The sequence below is a fragment of the Erigeron canadensis genome, chromosome 7 (assembly GCF_010389155.1).
Source record: "Erigeron canadensis isolate Cc75 chromosome 7, C_canadensis_v1, whole genome shotgun sequence".
NCBI classification, from domain to species: Eukaryota; Viridiplantae; Streptophyta; class Magnoliopsida; order Asterales; family Asteraceae; genus Erigeron; species Erigeron canadensis.
The window spans coordinates 24,412,311-24,436,143 of record NC_057767.1 but is presented as its reverse complement, the minus strand read 5'-3'; the positions used below and the strand labels follow the sequence as shown (position 1 = coordinate 24,436,143).

General features: G+C 34.6%; 1 protein-coding gene across 1 annotated transcript; it reads left to right on the top strand.

The window, feature by feature from the left end:
- The first annotated feature begins 1,663 nt into the window (after nt 1–1,663).
- On the top strand, nt 1,664–22,644 carry LOC122609144 (E3 ubiquitin-protein ligase UPL2-like). The gene is made up of 16 exons (XM_043782202.1): nt 1,664–1,835; nt 1,923–2,033; nt 3,092–3,187; nt 3,264–3,467; nt 11,031–16,380; nt 16,979–17,370; nt 17,452–17,697; nt 18,088–18,615; nt 18,702–18,817; nt 19,528–20,500; nt 20,807–20,953; nt 21,057–21,137; nt 21,491–21,716; nt 21,802–21,941; nt 22,036–22,142; nt 22,302–22,644. The coding sequence occupies exons 2-16, from the start codon at nt 1,938–1,940 to the stop codon at nt 22,402–22,404; spliced, it is 8,805 nt and encodes a 2,934-aa protein (XP_043638137.1). The 5' UTR covers nt 1,664–1,835; nt 1,923–1,937; the 3' UTR covers nt 22,405–22,644.
- Nucleotides 22,645–23,833: the final 1,189 nt, after the last annotated feature.

The window sequence follows — 23,833 nt, the reverse complement described above, 5'->3', positions numbered from 1 at the left end:
TAATGTACATATTAATTATACATATATATGGTTCTATGGTGAATTTCGTACGACACAAAACAAATAAAATCCATTTGGTTTGGTTGTGTTCGACCGAAAGAAAAAGAGAGAGAAAAGGAGATTTTTTTTTTGTGTGAATGAATAATAAAACCCTTAGATTTAAGGCTTTATTTATAGAGAGATATTAGGGCATAATGACTTGGTGATCAAGTCAAATTAAGGCCTCTAATTGAGCCTTCAAAACCGCCCCCCATATGGATTTAGAGCCCAACTCTAATTTCCGTATTTCACATTTTAATCCTCCTAATTAATTTAAATACAATTAACCATTTAACTTATTTAAAGTAATCATTTCGTGATCTAATTAATTAATAAATTACATTTAATATATGAATTAATTATAATTACATTCACGTTGAGGTGTGACCCCGTAGGCTTAAATACTTTTCGGACATACGTTTATTTTACGTGATCATATTCCAACAGTTTCAAGCATGGGACACATGGATTGTACTGGATTAAACATAGATATATCGTCAAAGTTTCTAAAGACCGGGTAGAATGCCATTAATTATGTGACAAGAATCAACGAAGGAATCTTGTTTCCCGGAGGAATAATGTACGACTACATTCGTTTAGAAGGACCCCTTTTTCTTCGTGTTCCATTAATAATAGATGCATTTGACATTATTGCATTTTTGGACCGATGTTTAAATCTTTAATCTATACTCAAATATATAATCGTTATGTGTAAACTTGCATACCACAAATCACCATTCAGTGTCCGTTCAAATTAAATGAGTATGGGAACTCCCTTGATTATATTGAAATTGACTCCTAATTTGTGTCTAATAATTTTTCCTAAATCCTAAACGGTCTAGTCTATAATCTATATCATTACATTATCATTATAGCTCATAGCCCAAAGATGCAGCCCATCAACCTACTTATCATGAGCCCATCAATACGTGCCTATAACATGCTTCGTAGCACAACGAAAATAAAACCCTCACAATAACTACAAAAATACTACGAGTCATATTAAACTTCAAGATTGTCTATCATGTGTATTTTTAGCATGCCCGTCAATCTTGGGATTTAAACAAAAAATATTTCATATATCTAGCAACACTCAAAACAAGGTTATAAAGCCCAATTAGTTGATTACTCAATATGATTTCCAAGAGATTTCATTATGTTTTCTTTAAAGTATAAACCTGAACTAGTACAAAAATACTAGGATGTATGTGTGTGTTTAGTTATCTTAGGCATTATTCAGAAAAAAAGAGATATATTTGCGATATATCTAAAATTATAAATTATAAAGGTGATATATAATTTATATTAGCAATATTAAAGGTGGAGATATATTCATGATATATGTTTTGTGTATAAGTATATCGGATTATTTCCTTTTTCAACTCCATCCTTCTTGTCTTTTAAAGATGGTCAACTACCGAGTGACCACCAACTATATTCATAACTTTGATATTAAAGTTTCGTTTATAAACATCATATATATGGTTGAGCTATTATGCATGAAACATTTGAGCGGTAAGTGTCAAGAATGGAAACTGAAGGGCTATAAATGTAAGATTCTTAGACATCAATATTTGAAGTGTTAAACAAATGAAGATAGAGGGGCAAGAAGATTAATTATATATATCTTGTACTAATCCTTTTATTAGGGTAATATAATCCAACAAATTTGCTGTCTTCGCCGTTCACTTCGTTGAGCTGAAAATCACACAAAACATATAAATCCTTAATTTAATTCCGCCCACCCCCCTTTTTTTAATCAAATCATCACTTATTTCTTATCTCTACAACTCTATGTGGGTATCTTGCATTTTATTTTATTTTATGAATAAAGATTCAAGGTTTATGAAATATATGTATATAAGTTGAATCTTTTTTTGCAGTGTAGAAGAGTGCTTATGGCTGAAAATCGAGGATCAATGTTGCCGTCGGAATTACGGAAGCTTATATCCGAAGGGCATATGGGTCCTAAGATAAAACTCGATTCTGATCCTGTAAGTAGTTTTTTTTTTTTTTTTTTTAAGTATTTTTCCTTACCATTTTCTTATGTACGTTGTTTGGGTTTTTTCGTGTGTTGAATTTGGTTTATTGATGTGGTGTAAAAATATGATGCTACATATATTACAAGTGATGGCTGTTTTATACTCTGCATTTTTTTTTTCGATGCTTTAAATATTACAAGTTATTGCTGTTTTGCTCTAGTCCATTTCCTTTTCTTGTTTTTTTTTTTCTTCCTTCTTTTTTTAAATGGCGGACAATTTGTTACACCTAAAAAGTAAGTAACTGCTCAGTGCCGCCTTCCGCGGGTTTTGAGCCCATCTCCAAGTTATAGCTGCTTCCAGTTTCTACCTAAATGGTAGAAAACGCCCTCCAACCTTTGCATGGGATGAGGATCGAACCCATGACCTCTGTTTCCAGAGGCAAAGGTGTTTACCACTGATCCACAATTTGTTACACCTATTCCCCCTAATTGGGTTTTGCTAACTTTACACCCCTTAGGGCAGTAATCATATGCATTAATTACACGCAGAGTTGCCTTTTTACAGCAAGTTTCAGTGTAGTTAATTCATATGATTCTTCTTATCGTTGTCATTAGCAAAACCCTTAACCCTTACTTACATTTGGTACGGTGTAGCAATTCGAATACATCTTGTAACTTGTCTGGTGTCAGGTAAAAAGAGGAAAGTGACCAGTTTTCCTTCCTTTACCCTTGTATAGATAGGTGGCTCATTATGGGGTATCTAATGAAAAGAAGGATGTTGTGTTAGTCAGCATTAGGAATTACTGTTACATTGTTGCAAATGTTTTGAATGTCTTAGAAACATTACTAGTGAAAACTTGGACATAAAGATGTGTATATGACTTCATATCTCCAATGATATATTTAATTTAATGCATCAACTACAGGATAGTTGTAAGCATTGGTAGATGTTATCTGATGTAGGAAAGTAGAGCAGAATGATGTTTATGACATGATGATATTGTTGTATTTCTTCTAATTGGTGAAAAATACTTAAGAAAAAAACATTAATTTCGTTACATGTTTGTACAGCCCCCGAAAGTGAAGGCTTTCATTGACAAGGTGATTGAGTATCCATTGGAAGATTTAGCAATCCCTCTTTCAGAGTTCCACTGGGAGTACAACAAGGTAATAAGATCATACTTCTGCCAATATTTGAGTTATTTACTGCATGTGAAGTGCTAAAATTTTGCATTGTTTTCAGGGTAACTTTTATCATTGGAGGCCTCTGTTCCTTCATTTTAAAACATATTTCAAGACATACTTGTCTAGCAGGAAGGATCTCCTTCTGGAAGATACTCTAGAAGATGATACTCCTTTTCCTAAGCAATCTGTTCTCCAGATCCTCCGCGTGATGCAAGTGATCTTAGAGAATTGCCACAACAAAAGTTCTTTTGATGGTCTAGAGGTAAGATGAAAGTGGTGTCACAATAATATTCCTACATGGTGTCTTTGTATATTAGCCGTAGATATTTTCAACCCATTGAAATCTGAACCAGCCGATTGGGGGATGTCTTTCATCTCATATATGTGAAATATAGTTCCTATAGTTAAAGAAGGGGGCGGCTGGGTTGATAGCTGTCCGAAGTCTATTTTAAAGTGCATTTACTATCTCGTAAAATGCATTTAAAAGGCTCTCTTTTTCATATAGACAACATTGAATTTTACTATGTAAACATCTAGATGTTTATTTTAGTTATGATGCCATCCGTGTCATACATTTTATATAGCAGTTCTGGTAAGTAGCGTGTTTTCAGTTTTGGGGATATTTTAGAAACCAATACATATTGCAATTATAGCAAATTAAAACCACAAAGCTTTGGCTTTTGAAAGGTTGGTAGGCTGCTTGCCTTTGGGTTTTTAGCCCGGTTCAAATTCCACCAGCAACAAGTTTTTGTTTTCTATTTGTAATATGGACTTCACTGCTTGCCTTTTCTTTTCCTACCTTAACCAAGCCCAACAATCCACATTGCCCACTCCTTTTCTTTTATTTGTTAGTTTGGTGTTGCCCAATACCCTTCACTCTATAATAAATAGGCATGTGAGCGCGCGATGTGACGGTACGGTGGTGGTGGAGACGGGTGGTGGCGGCGCCGGCGTGGTGATGGCGGCGATGGCGGAGACGGGTGGGGGTGGCGGCGGCGCTATGGTATTAATGTAAAAGTAATCGTTTAAAAGGGTAGTGTAATTATGTTAATGCTTGAAGGATATATGTCTTAAATAATTTCATTAAGGTTATTATAAGTATATTAGGTAAAGTTATTTAAAATAATGAATGAAATAGTGGAGTTGTGTGAGTTTATAAGTTTTTTTGAGAAATTTGGAGAGAGTAAATCGTTTATAAGGTAAAGGTAGTATAGATGTAGATACAAATATAGATATAGATTATTTATACGTTTGAATACCAACCTCGAACACATGACCTTTGACAACGAGTATTATCGTGTTTACCAAATGGACTAAGTGGAAGCTAGTAGATATAGATTATTTGTAGGAGAGTGATTTTTTGTGTGTATCCTTAGCTAGTAGCTACAGTAATATTTTTATGCTTTTTCGTGGTCTGAGATGTATATTAATTGGCGTCAGGTTCTGCTGACCATATCAAATTAATATTTCGTCATCTTACTATAGTTATCTAACCATATAAATTGTTTGTCCTAAAACGGCTGACATAAAAAATGTTCCCCATTGGCTGTAATTCAACAATCTTCTCATATTATGGTGAACATTTTGTATTTTTCCTTTTTTACTTACTTGTACGGGCTCGGTAATTGTGTTAAACTGTTAATACTAGGTAATCAACCTGGGTTTAACCCAGACATTTTAAATAATATTTTAAATGAAAATAAAATATATATGTAATTTTTGTTATTTAATACATTATAAGTTTATAACTTAATTTAGAAATATTAAACTGACTAATATAATATAATATTTATATATAAATACTTATTGCATTAATAAAACATAATAAGACATTTCCAATCAAAAATAGAAATTTAAAATATTTATATATAAATACTTATTGGAGTAAGACATTTCCAATCAAAAATAAAAATTTAAAATAAGTATTTAATGGGTTATTTATCTTTAAAAATGTTTAATATTAAATATGACATCATAAATAAAATAAAATCTTTTAAAAAGAAATATAGACATGCCACATAATACTTTTTCTAAAAATAACTTTAGAAGACAATTCTTTTCTATTATATATATATATAATATATATAGATATAGATATAGATATAGATATAGATATTACATTAAGTGGAGGTAATGAGCTTAGCTTTAACTAACAAACCCAAATCCTGTGTAGTTGTTAGTTGACTTGTTATCTAACGATTCCACTTTTCACATAAGGATCATATTATTATGGGAAATGGTATATCCAATTAATAAATAATCTAATAAATTTTTTAAATTTAGTGTAAGTTTTCTTTCTTATCCTTTGATTCTACAAAATATCATGATCTCATAATTAGGAAGATTTTTAGGAGGATTGATCGGTGGGATTTATCATTTTCCTTTTTATTATTATTTTGTTAAGATGATCCTAACTTTACCTATAAAATTACTATAACTTTAATGAATCTCAATCGTATTTTATTATGATTATATACTTGTATAGTATATCTCTAGGTAGGGAAATGATATACTCTTTTAATGAATAGCCTAATAATCTTTATAAAACTTTCAAAACATGACAAGTATAATCCACTCAGAAAATGGGGTTGTGGGAGAGCAATACAAGCGTCATGCTACTAGGCGAATTCTCTTTTCTAGTCTTATTTTTTTATTCTATCAAATGTTATGATTGTATAGTTAGGCCAATTTTAAAAAAGAGTTATCATTTTCTATGGTTATGTCAACATATATATATTTTTTTTGGGATGTTCTATATTTTTTTTGAAAGGTATATTTTGACTTAGACATGGTTGGAGACAATTTTAACCAACAATCGTTGGACCTCACGAGATGCTGAGCATACGCTGCAGTCTTTCAACCCCCTCCTTGTGGAAAATTCCTAGATGGAAAACCCAAGGATTGTGTCAGCCGAGGCTCGAACCCACAACCTTGGGAGAAAACCCACCGGGGCCCCACATAGTGGAAAATATAAACGCCCCTGACCACTGGGGTTTAACTATATAATTCCACCAGCTATGACCTAAATCTAAGATTTTGAAATATAATATATGTCAGATCTGAATTAGATTATGCCTAATGTATGTGTAAACAACACAACATTTTAGCTTTTTAAAACATAGAGTAGTCCAGTGGCATTTTGTTATCCATTTTCGGCTATAGTGTATTCGATAAATATTAATTTGGTTAAATAATTTGTCATTTTGTTGTTAACACAAAATACACATGTAAAAAGCGTAACAAAGTGTGTGTTATATTTTTAAATTATATTTTATTTTATATATATATATATGTTAATATTATAATTTTACTTTATAAAAATTTTAGGCCATCTCATTTTAGAAAACTAGACGGATGCCTGTCCTATAAGACGGTGATGACGATAACAGCGGTGGTGTGGTGGCGTTGGCGATGGATTGTGGCACTGACGATAATGTGGTTATTATATAAAAGAAAATGATATATAAGAAAGTAGTAGTGTGTTTATTTTAGGATTTGGAAAGAAAAATACTAAGATATTTCATCATCATGTGTATTTAGGTATATGAGCTAATTATTGAAAGAAATTTTTAAAAAAAGATATTATGGGTATTCTAAAAATAGATGGTTGATAAGGGAGAAAAAAAAGGGGTTGGACCGGGGGGGGGGGGGGGGGGTTGTTAATGTGTTACTCGTATATACTATTAGGGGTGTTGATTGCTCGAGTTATTCGAGTTTTGAAGAATAATTAGTTAACCCATAACCCAAGCCGAATAACATTCGGGTTATTTGGGTTTGGATAATTCAGGTTTGGGTTGTTTGGGTCGGGTTTTGGGTAACCCAAATAAGAAATATGTTGACTTTGAAGCATGTTAAACTTAAAAAAGAAATTTGGTTAATTATATTTCAATATAGTTTTAATTTCAAAAACCTAGAAAATCATATTTCGTTGGATAATATAGAACACAAATATTGTTTTAGTAAACTATTGAAGTAAACTTTAACTAAGTTATTGTTATATGAATTTTTAATACAAAAATTATATATTATAACTATTGTACTCGTAATATAGTAATTTTCGATTTTGGAACGAAAGAAACAATTTATTAATATAGTAATATTTTTGTATAATACTAACAAAAGACAAAACGATATGTTTGATTTTTGTATACCATAATACTTACAATACAAAATAACCGAGCAGAAATCATATTTGATAAGTTATGAATAAAAGCATAAAGATTGAATCACAACTATATAATGCTCCTATAAATATTACATAGATTTTATATGGGTTATTCGGGTTAACACAAATAAAATAAATGTCACTCATAACCCAAACCAATTAAATTTATATGAGTTTGGTTAACCGAATAACGAACCCGAAACTTGAATAACCCAACCTTATATTATTAATATGAACTCTAACTCCACATCTTCTAACATATTTCAAATTACACCACTAGACACTGCTACCGCCACAAATAGTTGGCACCATCAACCCCTGTTGTCAGAGCACCACCACTATATTACACAAGTACTATGCTAATATTATATTATTGGAATAAGTATCTTGTAATGTAACAAACTTTGAATGAATGTCTATAGTAGAAATAACTAAAGTTGTGTGTATTGTATGTAAATAACTCGAAAATAATGTTTATTATATGTAAGAAAATGTATTCAACCAATTAAAATCAGACAAATGACACCTCTATATGGTTGCCACGTATGTTTTCTTACATACAATAAACATTTTTTAAAGTTATTTACATACAATACACAAAACTTTAGTTATTTCCTACTATAGACATTCGTCCAAAGTTTATTACATTACAGGATACTTATCCCTATATTATTTGGCAACTACTTCCCATTCACATATTATCCCTATTAATTTGTTTAATCTTTTTTACAACTTTCTGTACCATTAGACCGGTTGACAATATAAACGCAATTTTTCTGAAGACTTTTGATCCCACATTTAGCAATTACTTTTCACTCACATATTGTTGTTTACCCTTTTTCACTTTAAATAATTGGGTTTTTCTTTGACATTACGTGGTTCTAATTATCGTGATTGTGTTTGTAATTAACGTGGTTTCGTTAGGCTAGTTTACCATTAAAGCTATAATTGCCAGCTAATACAATTAAAGGTTTTTACAAATCAAGCTCAAATGTTTACAATATAGGATGTCTAAAGTTACTCTCTTAACTTGAGTCAAGTTAGAGAAATCGTGGCCTTTGAATTGAAATTAAAGGTCAAGATAATCATAGTCTTTGATTATAATCCAATGGTCATGATTTTTTTAACTTGACCCCTCAAGTTGTTTCCAATCTCCATCCTATAATATATAAAGAGAGAGAATATAAAAAAAGATGTGAGTTTTCAAAAAATTATTTAAGTTATATATATATATATATATATATATATAGAGAGAGAGAGAGAGAGAGAAAGGGTTATATAAGAACCCATAAATAAAAAAGAACTCAAAAACCATTCTGAACCACACATTATTTCTCTCTTTTCAATTAAATAATAAAATTCACCCAAATCATTCAAAATGCTTTATCTCACAAACCGTAAATCGTTAGACGAAACAAAAAGCATGGATAGTTTTAAAAGTCAATGGCGGAACCATAGCGGCTAAGGGCAGAATCCGTTAGGTAGATCACCCCATCACCGGTCACCCCCTATGACCCATCACCCTCTAGGACCTATCACCCCCACCAGCTTTGGTTTATGAATATCCTTAAGGGCGAAGTCCGCTATGAATCATAATTTTTGTTCAACCTACACATGTGTAAGTTATGTGTAAGTACATAAAAGAAAACGAAAATTAAAAAGTCGTCAAAAGTATATCGAATTGGATCTCTAATGAAAAAGGATGAAATTTTAATACTATCCATACTTTTTGTTTCGTCTAACGATTTACGGTTTGTGAGATAAAGTATTTTGAATGATTTGGGTGAATTTTATTATTTAATTGAAGAAAGAGAAAAAGAGAAAGAATGTGTAGTACAGAATGGTTTTTGAATTCTTTATTTTTTCATGATTTCTCAAAATAACTCATATATATATATATACTTTAGATATATACAAATCTTTACATATGTGTAGAATTTTAAAAATTAAGGTTAAAAAAGAAAATTATGATGGTAAATCTGGTGATGCGAACATGAAGATGAATGAACTAAATATTGAAGACTTGGTGGGCCACACGTTTACCATCATTGGCCATCTGCCTGCAACTACAACCACAAAAAAGGTGATACTGAAAAAAAAAGTACAATCATGCCTTGCTGCAATAGGTGACTCACTTCCAAACTTCAAAGTTGAGGCAACTCATACATACATACATTAATTAATTTAATTAATTTACGCACAACATTAATACAATATGTACATACATTACATACAATATTTTCAAAATGGAAGTTTTTAGATGACAGAAATAGAGATGGCATGCAAAGTGGTGTTATACAAGGTGGCTTAGGTGTTTTTTTCTTTGAAAATGTATGAATTGCTTATAAATATCGGGAGATTTAGTATACGTTTTTTTTAACGAGGTCTGCATTAGAGAATCCTTTCGCATAATACAACTACTTCTAAATCTCTTCAAAGGAAATTCACATCACACAGATCTGGTGGAAAAAAACTTACTAAGGCTCATCGTAAGAGTAAATCAAATACATGCAACCACCCCAATATATGCTTGACTCAAACTTAAAACCTCTTGCGATGAAACAACATTTGATGACAGTTGATGGTTTGGGTCTAACAAGTAGAACGGGTGAAGAGATGACTAAAAAATGAGAGAGATATGGGTAGGGGCATGTGATGTCTTGTTTTAATGAAATTCAATTTATAGAAGCAAGTTATTATATGCTATAAAGGAAAGGGAAATGGTATCCATATCATAATAATAAATAGATCTACCAAATATAAATATTACTTTCTTGTATTGTATATTAAAATTTTATGTATTGTGGTAAATTAATAAAAAAAATAATGGTTTCATTATCATTTCGCATACTAAGAATGTGTTCACATAATACACGGAGTTCCTTCCTTCGTAGTAAAATCTGATTATAGTTGAATAAACTCTTTTATGCTAGTGGAATTGGGAAGCATGAGAAGTCTGTAAGATATATTAGATGGAGTATATTGTTGTTATGTTACAAAAATGATATTTTATTGTCATTATCTTTTTAATTATTCAAATTTATATTTTTTTGATCGGAAATATTTACTGTAATATTAACTTTCTGTTTTTATTAACTTAAATTTGTTTTGACTAATTATTATCATTGTTTGTTTACACTTAAAACATTTCTATAACTTTCTATATATATATATATATATATATATCTTTGTGTGTATAATGTATATTTGTGTTAAAGTTTAATTAATGCATTAGTTATATCTATTTATTCATTCTAAACACTTACACGTACATGCATGTTTATTAATTATATCTATCTACGAGCATGGTATCCACGCAATGCGGCGGCGATGGTGTAGAAGACGGTCTAGTGTTGGCGGTGATGGTATTGTTGGTAGTGGTGGCGGTAAGTGGTGTAGGTTGATGTAATTGTGATAGTGAAAAGTTTTAGAAGATAAGGGTTTAAAGTGTTAAGTATTAAAATAAGAGTTTATGGTGTAAATTAATTAATTAAGGGCAAAGTTGGTAATTTATAAAACACTTTCCATAGTGGGTTTTTATTAAAGAGCAATTTGGTAAATTCCCCTGTGACATTTGAGTAACTATTTTTAAAAATGGAATGGGTGATAATTTTTATATAGGAGTATAGATATTTGAAGTAATTTGCTTTGTTTGTTCAGTATTTCAAGCTCTTGCTTGCATCAACAGACCCTGAGGTTCTGATTGCAACCTTGGAGACCCTTTCAGCACTCGTGAAAATAAATCCTTCAAAACTTCATGCAAGCGGGAAACAGGTTGGATGCGGGTCGTCGATAAACGACTGCCTATTGTCATTAGCTAAACTATTGGGAGCCAAGAAAGATGGTCTGAGCTTATACTCATATATCATGATGGACGAAGAACCACAAATTAAGCTCCCCTCTGATATACAAACGGTTCAAAACCTTGCACGTGCTTCCCTGTCTCTCACGCGGGACCGTGCAAACCTTCAAAGCATGAATGTTCTACACACTGTGGAACTTGATCTAACCAAGGTGGATGATTTGTCATGGACGAAGTTACTTATTAAGCAGTCGAATGTTCCTCCTGAGGGTCGTTTTTCGTTGTTGACAAGAGTTAGATATGCTAATGCGTTTTGTTCTTTAAAAAGACGCAGACAGTACAGCAAAGTTTGTCTACTTGCGTTTATGGTTCTTGTTCAAGCAAGTGATTCTCATGATGAACTGGTGTCTTTTTTTGATAGCGAGCCAGAATATACAAACCAGTTAATCAAACTAGTTAAATCTAAAAAGGCAGTACCTGGAAAAATTCGTACGCTTGCAATGCATGCTCTTGGATCTCAACTTGCTGCATACTCATCATCTGATCAGAGGGCACAATTTCTAAGTGGGTCAAGAATCAGTTTTGCCGATGAAAATCACATGATTTTTTTTGAAGTCCTGCAAGAGGAAATCTCGTCTTTAAACAAGGATGATTCCGATCGATCTGTTGCATTTGTTGAAGCCCTTCTTCAGTTTTATTTGCTTTACGTGATATCTGCGTCAATAACTGAGAGGGTTATACAGGGATCAAGGATGATTCCGACCTTGTTATCCTTTCTAAGAAATTCAGATCCTTCACACATGCATCTTGTATGTTTGGCTGTGAAGACACTGCAAAAACTCATGGACTACAGCTATTCAGATGTCACTCTTTTTAATGACTTGAGAGGAGTTGACCTTTTGACCGACAGACTGCTGATAGAAGTCGTTCAGGTGATTGATTCCTCCGATGAAAACCTTAACATTGATTCACAGAAACGTCTCATTAGGGTTCTGTTGAAGGCACTTGGTTCTGCTACTTACGCCCCAGCAAATTCAACCCGACCTCGGGAGGGTCATGATGTTTCTTTACCAGTCACTCTCTCTATGATCATTGCAAATGTGAATGACTTCGGAGGGGATGTGTATTCAGCAGCTGTTACTGTTATGAGTGAAGTCATTCACAAAAATCCCACTTGTTATGCTTCGTTGGATGAATTGGGTCTTCCCAATGCTTTTCTAGAATCAGTAATAGCGGGGGTTCTTCCTTCTTCCAAAGCTCTTACATGTGTTCCTATTGGCATTGCTGCTATTTGTATCAACCCAAAGGGGTTAGAAGCAGTTAATAAAACCTCAGCATTAGGGTTTCTGGTTGATGTTTTAACTGATAAGAAATATGTGATTCCAATAAATGATGGAATTGTGCCATTGGCAGATGCTGTTAAGGAGCTCTTACGTCATGTGTCCTCGTTAATGGGTACTGGTATGGATGTGATTATCCAGATTGTTAATGAAGTTGCTTCAATAGAGGATGATAAGCGTAAAACTGGAAAAGTTAACGAGGGTAATGCTATGGATATGGACACTGAAGGCAAAGAAAATGTAGTCCCGTGCCTATTTGGTTCTACGATACCAGGGCCGGAAGGAATATGTGATGAGCAGTTTATTCAGTTATGCATCTTTCATGTGATAGTGTTACTTCACCGAACAATGGTGAACGCTGAAACACGCAGGTTGTTTGTTGAAAAAGAGGGAATTGAAGCTTTGTTGAAGCTTGTATTAAGACCAAGTATAACTCAATCATCCAAAGGGATGTCTATTGCTTTGCATAGTACCTTAATTTTTGAAAGCTTTACTCAAGATCACTCTGCTCGTTTAGCACGTGCCTTTTGTTCAACTCTTAAGGAATATCTGAAGTCAACTTTGGATAATTTTGGTGTTCGGTCTGGATTGTTTGTGCTGGACGCGAAAGCAACTCAACATTCTGAAGTATTTTCTTCACTTTTCCTTGTCGAGTTCCTTTTGTTTCTTGCTGCTTCAGAAGACAACAGGTCGGTCACAGCATTACTTCAAGAATTCGGAAATGATAGCAAGGGTGTTCTAGAATCTATTGGAAAACTTCATCGGGAAATATTATGGCAGATTGCAATACTTGAAGATTTCAAGTCTGAAAATGAGGACGATAATGATGGCTCTGGTTCCAGTGATGGGTCTCTCTACTCTGAAACTAATACTTCAGAATCAGAGAAGCAAAGATTCGATTCTTTTAGAAAGTGTCTCAATCAGTTATTGAGGAGACAGATGTCGGGATGGAGTTTTGAGTCACAGTTTTTTGATCTGATTACTCATACTTCTGGTCTTCCACATCATCTTGGTGGCAACAGCCACCAATCATTGCCTTCCGGGACTTCTGATGGTTCTAGTAGTGATGGTCCACGGAAAGCCGAAAAACGAAGGTCATGTTATGCTTCTTGTTGTAATATGATGAGGTCACTCTCATTGCATATTACTGAGTTGTTTCAAGAGCTAGGAAGACGGGTTGATACGATGATGGTTACCCCTGCTTCCAAATCTGTGGCTTCTACATTTGCCGCCATCATGTTTGACCACATGAACTTTAAAGGTCATGTTAAGCCTTTTGGATCTGTGGCATCGTGGTCACCAAAGTGTCGGTATCTTGGTAAGGTTGTAGATTTTATTGATGGAATCTTACTAGAAAAACCCGACACCTGCAACCCCGTTTTGCTGAAGTGTTTATATGATAGCGGAGTAATTCAGTTGGTTCTGACCACTTTTGAAGCTACCCGTGAGTTGCTTTTCACAGTCAACAGGACTCCTGCATCTCCAGTGGAGACAGATGAAGGAACTCCAAAACCCTACTCAGAAGAAACTGTTTGGTCATGGATAGATGGTCCATTAGCCAGTTATGGTAAACTTATGGATCATCTAGTGACATCATCTTTTATCTTGTCATCATTCACAAAGCATTTTCTTGCACAACCGCTTGTAACCAGAGACAATGCATTTCCGCGTGATGTCGAAGTATTTGGGAAGGCACGTCAATCTTCAATTTTGAAAGCTGTGCTTCCTGTATGGTCACATCCACGGTTTGCAGATTGTAGTGATGATTTCATTACTACTGTTATTTCTATAGTTGGTCATGTATTTTCTGGGGTTGAAGTGAGGAGTTTAAGTAACACGGGACCACATCCTGCGGGCCTTCCTTCAGACGTAACTACTATGTCTCTTGGTAATTCTGGAACCGATGTAAAAGATAATATTGTTACAACTGAATGTAGTCAACCGATTGAAGAGGAAACTGTGCAGCTACCACCTGTAGACGACTTGTTGTCTACCTGCAAGAAGCTTTTAGAAATGAAAGATTCTCTAGCTCTCCCAGTTGGGGGTCTTTTATTAACCATTTGCTCTCAAGATGATGGACGATACCGATCAAATGTTATATTGTTTGTACTAGAACAACTGAAGCTTTGCAGTGCTAATTCTGATGGTGGAAAGAACAACATGCTGTCATCCCTTTTTCATGTTCTTCCCTTGAAGCTTAACGAGGATAAGGATACACTAGAAGTTGCTACTAAAATGGGTCTTGTCAAAGTTGCAGCTGATCTTTTATCTGACTGGAATCCCTGTTCACATGAAGACGGGACAGTGCTTGTTCCCAAATGGGTGACAGCAGCTTTTCTTGCTATTGACCGTCTTGCTCAGGTTGACCAAAAGTTGAATGCTGATATTTCAGAACTGTTAAAGAAATTTGATGGTGGTGACCAGAATTCAGGAATATCTTCCAAGCATATTGATGTCGATGATCGGAAGAGATTTATTGAGATATCGTGCGGGTTGTTAAGAAAACTGCTTCCTGCTGAAACAATTCGTGCTGTTCTACAATTATGTTCAACACTAACAAGAACTCATTCTGTTGCTGTCAATTTCTTAAATGCTGGCGGTTTGCCTTTACTGCTATCTTTGCCTACAAGTAGCCTATCTGTCGGTAATGTTGCAGCAACTATTATTCGCCATATACTTGAAGATCCCCAAACTCTCCAAGAAACTTCAACTGATGGTCAGGTCACTTCCGGTAGTATCACGAAACTTCACGAGACAAATACCAAGAATGAAAAAGCTCATCGAGAGCCGCCTCAGAGTTTTACTACTGTAATTGAGCTACTTTTGGAGTCGGTGACTACTTTTGTGCCTGCTTCAGAAGAAAAGTCAGCCACGAGGGAGAACTCTTCAGTAATGGATATGGATATTGATGTTAATTTTAGTAAAGATAAAGGTAAAGCTATTGCATCAGGGTCTGACAGGAATGAAGAAAGTGGGCAGGAGTCATCTGCATCTTTGGCTAAAGTTGTTTTCGTTTTGGAGCTCTTAAAGAAGATTCTTATGATGTATGGTCCATCTGTTGATGTTCTCCTACAAAAAGATGCTGAACAAAGTGGAATATTTCACCATGTTCTTTTTAGTTTCCTTCCTCATTTGAGAAGTTCAAAACATGAAAAAAAGGACGCAGACTGGAGGCACAAGTTAGCAGTTCGGGCCAGCCAGTTCTTAGTGGCTTCTTGTGTGCGTTCTACAGAGGCAATAAAAAGAGTTTTGTTGGAAATCAACAATGCGTTTGTTGATTATTGTAGTGGCAATCGACCTCCTGGAAGTCATATTCAAGCTTTTGTTTATCTACTTGGAAGTGTACTGGCTGCACAGTTGCCTACTGATGTTTCAATTTCAAGAGAAGTTTCAGATACATTTAAAGATGTTGGTCTTGTGACGTCGCTAACACAAACTTTTCATATATTGGATTTGGATCATGCTGATTCACTAAAGATTGTAACTGGGATTCTGGAGGTGCTGACTACGGTCGCTAAAGAGCTTGTTCATGCTGAACCTTCGGATCAGGGTCAACATGGAGAAACAGAGAATACTGGTGATATATCCGGGTCTAATGAAAGTGTATCTTTACCTAATGCTAGTCCTGCACCTACTAGTGATATGTCAGGTGATGAAGTCGATGAAGATGAAGATGAAGATGAAGATGGAGATAACAATGGGCATAATGATCTCGAAGACGATGATCAAGGTGACGAGGATGATGATGGGGGAGTTATATTTAGATTAAGCGAGGTAATGAGTGGGATAGATATGTTGGGCCATAGATCTAACAATGACCATGTGATGCCTGTTGAAGTTTTTGGTTCCAGCCGTCAAGGTCAAACAGGTAAGTCTATTTTTTGAGAATCTATATCCTTGTTTAGTCAATTCAACATGTTTCACTAAGGTTAGTCAATGGGTCAGAAGGGTATAATCAAAACATGTTTTCTGATTTCTGTGGGTGCCTTGGCCTGGTTGGATTGACCCATTTAGTTATAAGTTATGTTTCTAGGAAAAATGCAAATGAAGTTTTTTGGTAAAATATTTACTTTTTGTAAAATATTTATTTAGAGTAACATGACTTTGTTGATCAAGAATATATCATGTCTACGTTAAGAACTTCTGAACTTTAAGTAAATTTAAGATCAGGAATCGATGTCAACTATTCATTTTCGAAATTGATTTGAGTCACTACTTCTTAACATTAAAACAACTGTTTATTTATCAATAACTTTCAAAAATTTCTCCTTCAACGTTTTCATTTCTCTTCGAAGCCCCCATCTCTCTCCATCTTGCAACGAACATCATCCGAGGGTAATAATGACGAAGAACGTAATTTTTGACATATTTGACCTGCTATACATGTAACAGGACCCAAATCATAATTTATATATAACTGGGCTGAAATCGTCATTATCAACTTTTGTATTATTTTGTTCTCCCAGATAATGCTCGTGAAGGGTACCTTGAAAATAATTTGGAGCAATTGAAATCATTTCTCCAATCCTTGAGAAACGGTCGTCATGGACAGCCTCAATATGTTGATATGCAATTTGGCTCACGCGATTCTGGAAGTTTACCAACAGCTGATGAGCCCCAAAGGGTTAACGCTGCAGATGCACCCGTTGGTCAATCGCAATCTGTTGATATGCAACTTGACCAAAATGATGTTGTCTCACGTGATGTTAAATCTGTGCCTGTGATCCAAGAAAGTAGTGGCAGTGTGACTACATCACGTGTTCAGGTCGAAGGTTCATTCGACCTGAAACAAGGGGTTGACAGGGAAGCGCTTAATATATCAATAACTGCTTCATTACTGTCTGAACAACAGGAAAAAGTATGTTTTTTTTTTGGTACAATTCTCTATCTTTTTGTTGATGTTTCATAATTTTTTTATTTTTTATTTTGTACACTTCAGGTTCTTGATGTTCTCCCATGTAGTCTAGTTAAGGAGGGGCATAGGTGGGTAGAGTGGTTTGCCAGTCAACACAATCCAACACTGGTTGAATCATCAAGAAGAGGTGAAGGAAATGGATCTAGCATGGATAGAGCTGTTGGAATCACTGCTCGTAGGTCAGGAAGTAAGCCTGTTGAGACTAATGGAGATTCTTTAGTTGACAAAGAGGATCTTAAAGCCATGATTCGGTTGCTTTATGTAGATCAGGTGATATTTTGGTTTACTGGTTTCTTGAGATGACAATTAAACCCACCACCTATATAACGACTCGTTTGGGTTACATACTTACATTTTATCTGTAATGGGTTAAACAGGTTAAGCCAAACAATTTATGTAGAAAAGTTAAGGGTCATCTGGGTCAAACATAGAGCATTCTAATGCATTAAAACCTTGAAATTTTTTTTTTTTTTTTTGATAAACCTAATATAATACAAGTACATAATTGTACTTTCTTAGTGTGCAATGGGTCAGCCCGGCATGATGTGTTATGACCTGTTACCCAACCTTCTATACTCCTGCCTCCACTGAATTTCTTGCATAGGAGGTCATAATTTCTCATCATTGTGTTACTTTTTTCTGTTTGTGTACACTATACAGCAGCCACAAGTTACAACGCGACTCCAGGAACTGCTCTTGAAATTATGTGCTCATGATAAAACGTGTTCATCTGTAGTACATTTAATGATGGATCTGCTGATGCTTGAAATGAGAAAGTCTGACATTAGTTTGAGTGCCTCCAATTATAGACTTTATGAGTTTCAGCATGATGTTACATATGCTCATCCTCAATCCTTTAATGGTAAGGCTGGTCAGGATTATGCAGCTATTTACATTGCAAGCCATAGCTTTCTATGTATGTTAAGTGTCCCTCCATTGATGTCACTGCGTGTTCTAGAGACTTTGATATATCTAGCCCAGAGAAATAGATTAGTTGCAAAACTTTTGCTTCAGTTCAGATTACCTCTATTGGACTCTCAGAGTCCAAAGCAATCTCGTGGAAAAGCCATCATGGGTATTCAAGATTGTGAAATTGAAGAGCAACAAAAGGACCAACCAGCCATAAGCATGCTATTGAGTCTCTTAAGGCATCCACTTTATTTGAGAAGTATTGCCCATCTTGAGCAGGTAGTTTCCTGGAAGAAATCCATTTTTTCTTTTTCAAATATGCTAATGTTTAAAATAGGACTGATTGGTGTTAATGCATGTTTCAGCTGCTGAACTTATTATGTGTGATCCTCGATAATCCTGATGATGACTCTGACACTATTTTACTGAATTTGCCACTAGCAGAACTGCGCCATCTCAGCTCATTGCTTGCTCGTGAAAGGTATGGAATATCAATTTCATTTGCATTTGATTATCAATAGGATAATGATATGTTCTCCAATAACTTTAGCCTACTAATTCCCTAATTTTACATGCGAGTAGTTCTTTGGTAACAACTGATTTGATCTGAAGCATTTGTTGCTCAAACTTTTTATCGTTAGCAACCTTAAAGTGTATAAATTGAAGTAATCATCCGAGTATTTGAATAAAAGGTTTTAGGAAGTTCTACATATACTTCAAAGTTTCTTTCTGGGGGATTTCATCCTCTTTGATCGATTCCCACATATTAATGTTAAGATATTATTATATATTTCATCTGTAACTTTCGGGTACGAGTTACGTTGATCTGAAAAACTTTTTGTTTAAATGTGGCGGTCTCCGTAATATATTATCAAAAGTTATTCACTATTGCCAATGTGGATTTAGCCTACTTGTTGAGGCTTTGCCCAAGAGTGTGGAGGTCTAAAGTTCAAACCCTGAGCATGCAGGTAGAAGGTTCTATGTATTTGAATAAAATGACTTAGAAGGTTCTATGCATCAAAGCTACCTTTTAGGGTAGTTCAACCTATTTTACCATTTCTTGTAAAGCTAGTTTTCTTATTTTACATAATGACCTCTTGAAAATAAGTCTTGACCCCTTGCTAATTGTTGCTAAATCGAAACTAAATCTCAACATGCGCTAATATATATATATATATATTCTATTTTCAGTTTGTCAGATAATGTATGTGCTCTCGTGGCAGAAGTATTGAAGAAATTGGTGACCATTGCACCCTGTCACTGTCAATTATTCATAATAGAGCTAAAGTTTGCTATGTTCAAGCTTACAGACTCAGCCATTGATGAATTATGCCGATTCAGTGTAATTGAAAAGGATATTACTACTACTGCTTCTGTTGGAGCAGCAATATTAAGGGTCATGCAAGCACTGAGCTCACTTGTTACTGAAAATGATCAAACCGCTACTCTTGATCTTGTTGCTGACATATACTCGGAATTAGAATTGTTGTGGACAGAATTAAGCAAATGCATAGGAAAAATTGAGATCTATACCAAAACGTCACATAATGTAACTGACTCATCAATGGTCTCCTCAGGACCCTCTGGTGCTATGCCTCCACTGCCAGCTGGCACTCAGAACATTATATCATACATAGAATCTTTCTTTGTTGTGTGTGAGATTTTGTACCCTCTAAAATCAGGCGTCAAACAAAACTTCTTGGAGTTTTTAAAAAAGCATAAGAAGTTACTTAATGTGTTTATACGACAAAACCCCGGATTACTTGATTCATCATTCTCAGTTATGCTCAAGTTCCGAAGTTTTATTGAGTTTGATAATAAGCGGTCGCATTTTAAATCTAAAATCAAGCGTCAAGATGATCACCATCGTAGTCGTCTGAAGATCTCTGTAGCACGAACAGATATACTTGGAGATTCATGCAGTCAATTGATGGAGAAGTCCACACATGATTTGAAGGGTAGTTTGACTATTCATTTTAAGGGGGAAGAAGGTATTGACGCAGGTGGCCTTACAAGGGAATGGTATCAGCTTTTACCGAGGGTTATATTTGATAAAAGAGCTCTGCTTTTTACAACTTTTGGCAACGATGCAGCCTTCCAGCCAAATCCGAATTCTGTTGAAGAGCCAGAACATCTCGTATACTTCAAATTTGTTGGAAGAGTTGTGAGTAACTTCATTTTCTTGTAATGGACGTTTAACTTGTGTTGGGGCCATGATGGGTCAATATTTGGGGATGGGCTGAAAGGGGATGGGTTTGATACAAGTCTGCCAAAGTAAACTGTATTTTCGGGTGGATGAATCATTTTTTATAGTTTTTTTTATATTATTATACTTGTTACACATTGGTTGTAGAATATAACCTGAATTAACCCATTATTGTCAATTTGTCACCTCTACATTGATCCGTGGATCCAGATTTACGCTTTTCTTTCTCTTCTTTATGTAATTTATGTTTCTTCTGTTTTTTAGGCTGGAAAAGCACTATTTGATGATCAATTGCTTGATGTTCATTTTACAAGATCGTTCTACAAGCATATCCTCGGTGCTAAGGTGACATATCGTGATTTCAAATCGATTGATCCGGATTACTTTAAGAACTTGAAATTGATGCTTGAGGTGTGTTCAAAGTCGTTTTGGTAACTCTTTGTGAAGTTTTGGTAATGTTTTGGGATAACTTCTGGATCTAATGTCATTTTGTTTATTTGGAATTCTTTGGCAGAATGATGGTTGTGACAATCTGTTTCTAACATTTAGTATCGAGGCTGATGAACAGAAGAAGATCTTGAGAGAAAAATCAGAGGTAAAGCTTATGTGAATATGTGATTCCAGTTTTAGAATTCATTACACTTTTTTAATGTTCATTTTATATATGTTTTTAGACAGGTAACATAATATCCAAAATATATTTAAAAAAGATAATACAAAATTTCCTTATTGAGGAACCAGATTTTGGTTTTTGAAAAATGTACTATTACCTTTTCTTTTTTTTTGCCAATTTATGAACTTATGCTCCTATTTGTTCACAAATTATTTACATTTTTCTTATTAGAAAGTTTATGTAATTTTTTTGCCCTTCTATTTATGGAATTATGATTCTCAAGATGGTACCAGAAGGTTCTCACCCACTTATCTTTTTTGATTCTCATAATGTAGGTAACTGACTATGAACTGATCCCGGGAGGAAGAAATATGCTAGTGACAGACGAAAACAAGAAAGAATATGTTGATTTAATTGCCGAGTATCGGCTAACGACTGCTATACGTCCTCAAATAGATGCTTTCTTGGAAGGGTTTTATGAATTGATTTCACGTGATCAGATATCTATCTTTAATGTTAAGGAATTAGAACTGTTGATAAGTGGGCTTCCGGATATTGACTGTGAGTTTCTTCTCTATAATGTTGACTGTTGTTCTTTTTTCTTTCGATCTTCTGAAAATGGTTATATATGGTTCGCTATTGTCAGTGGGTGACATGAAGGCGAATACGGAGTACTCTGGTTATAGTGCCGAGTCTCCTGTTATCCAATTGTTTTGGGAGGTTGTTCAAGACTTCAGTAAAGAAGACAAGGCCCGTTTGTTGCAATTTGTGACTGGAATATCCAAGGTATCTTGTTTTACTTCAAGATTTATTTACTTTCTATTTTGGAAGGAATTTTTTCATTCCTATATAACAAGTGTTGGTGAATGTTTTCTTACAGGTGCCTTTAGAAGGATTCAGTGCTTTGGAAGGCAGCTCAGGGGTTCAAAAGTTTCAAATTCACAAAACACATGTAGCGTCCGACCATTTGCCCTCAGCCCGCACATGGTAACATTTCAGTTCGACTATTGACTTGTTAATGTACTCGTATTTCAGTTACTTGGTCAGATGATCAAATGTTATTATACATAATATTTTTGGTTGACAAGAATTACAATTGTTTTCTAAATATTATTTGGACTAATGGGATATATCGATTGGATGCAGTTTCAATCAGTTGATTTTACCAGAATATCCGTCAAAGGAGCACCTGAAAGAGAGACTTCTGCTTGCAATTCGTAAAGCCAACGAAGGGTTCGGTTTTGGTTAAACGAGCTGGCATGAAGGTAATGAGAGCACATAAATTTTATCATGTTGAGCAAGATGATAATCCGTTTTCAGATTTTAGTCGGAGTGATACATGTGTCGATATACTGCAGTTTCAGTTTGTCAAAATTGAATGTCTTGTCCTTTTTTTTCTATTCCAGTTTTCTTTGTTGCAGGCTCTCTTAGAAAACATATTGCTTTGGCAACAGTTTACTAACTGAATGTGCGTACTTCTTAATGTGTATCGGCGATATTGCAAATATTCTTGAGCTGCTCCTGTAGGAATAGTTATTGCATGATCTATCAAAGCAGTATTTTTTGTATTTGGGTGGTACATCGTACATCCTCATCGAGCAGGGTAAACTTTATAATTTTTTTTTCACTCCCAAGACTACTCTGATTGGTGATATAGTCCAATTGTTAGGGGGGGGGGGGGGGGGGGGGGGGGGAGTGGTTTCCCCTAACCCCAAACTTCCCCAAATATTCATATTACCATCTTTCAATAAAAACTTTCCACCTCAAACTTCTCCAATTCACCCCAAATCAACCTAAAATGGTGGTGCCACTTACCCCAACCCCAATTCGCCCTTTTCCTGCACGTGTCCAGCCCTCATTTACCCTTTTCTTGCACGTGTCCAACCCTCATTTGCCCTTTTCCTGCACACGGTCCCCACCTCCTCTTCTCTCTCCTCGGACTCACTACACCAATTCCCTTCCAATTTACCCCACCCCAAACCCCTGGCGGCGGTGTGCCCGCGCGGGGCCGGGGTTCCCCGCACTCCTCCCCGCATCCACTCCCACCCCTCCTATATAAATCCACATTGGTTGCCCATACATGAAATTGTATAATGAAATTGTTGTTGAAGTTATATTATGCTAGATTTATTAGGCATCAAATATTTGGCATATAAGATCATTTAGAAGTAATATAAAAGCTAATGATGAAAAAAAATATAAAAAAAAATAAAAAAGTCTCGCAGCTTTAATCTCGGTTGGTGTGAGGAAGACAAAGGCAATATAATGCCTTCTTTCTTTAAATTTTCATTTACAACCCTATATTATTTAATGTATCAAGCCTAACCCTTCACATTTAAAAGTTTTTCCAACATAACCTCAAAATTATATGTTTCAATATGTTCTTAAAATAACTTATGTCATCTATTCTTTATATAAACAAAAACATGTTTCTAGAAATTTAAATTTATAAAAGAATAAATTATATTTGAATAAGTACTAATCATAAAATAAAATGAAAATATCACGTTTAAACACAATACAAATATAATACTACACATATCATATTTTCCAATTAACTCTATAAATTCATTTTAAATTTTTATATAACAAAATATTCACATTCAAAAATATATTATATACACATATAAATCATAATAATAATAATAATAAAATTTACATTTATATTTATATATAAG

Coding starts and splice junctions, on each gene's coding strand:
- LOC122609144 (XM_043782202.1), top strand. CDS start 1,938: ATGGCTGAAAATCGAGGATCAATGTTGCCGTCGGAATTACGGAAGCTT. Junction 17,371..17,451: donor TGTCTGAACAACAGGAAAAA/GTATGTTTTTTT, acceptor TGTACACTTCAG/GTTCTTGATGTTCTCCCATG. Junction 20,954..21,056: donor ACTTGAAATTGATGCTTGAG/GTGTGTTCAAAG, acceptor ATTCTTTGGCAG/AATGATGGTTGTGACAATCT.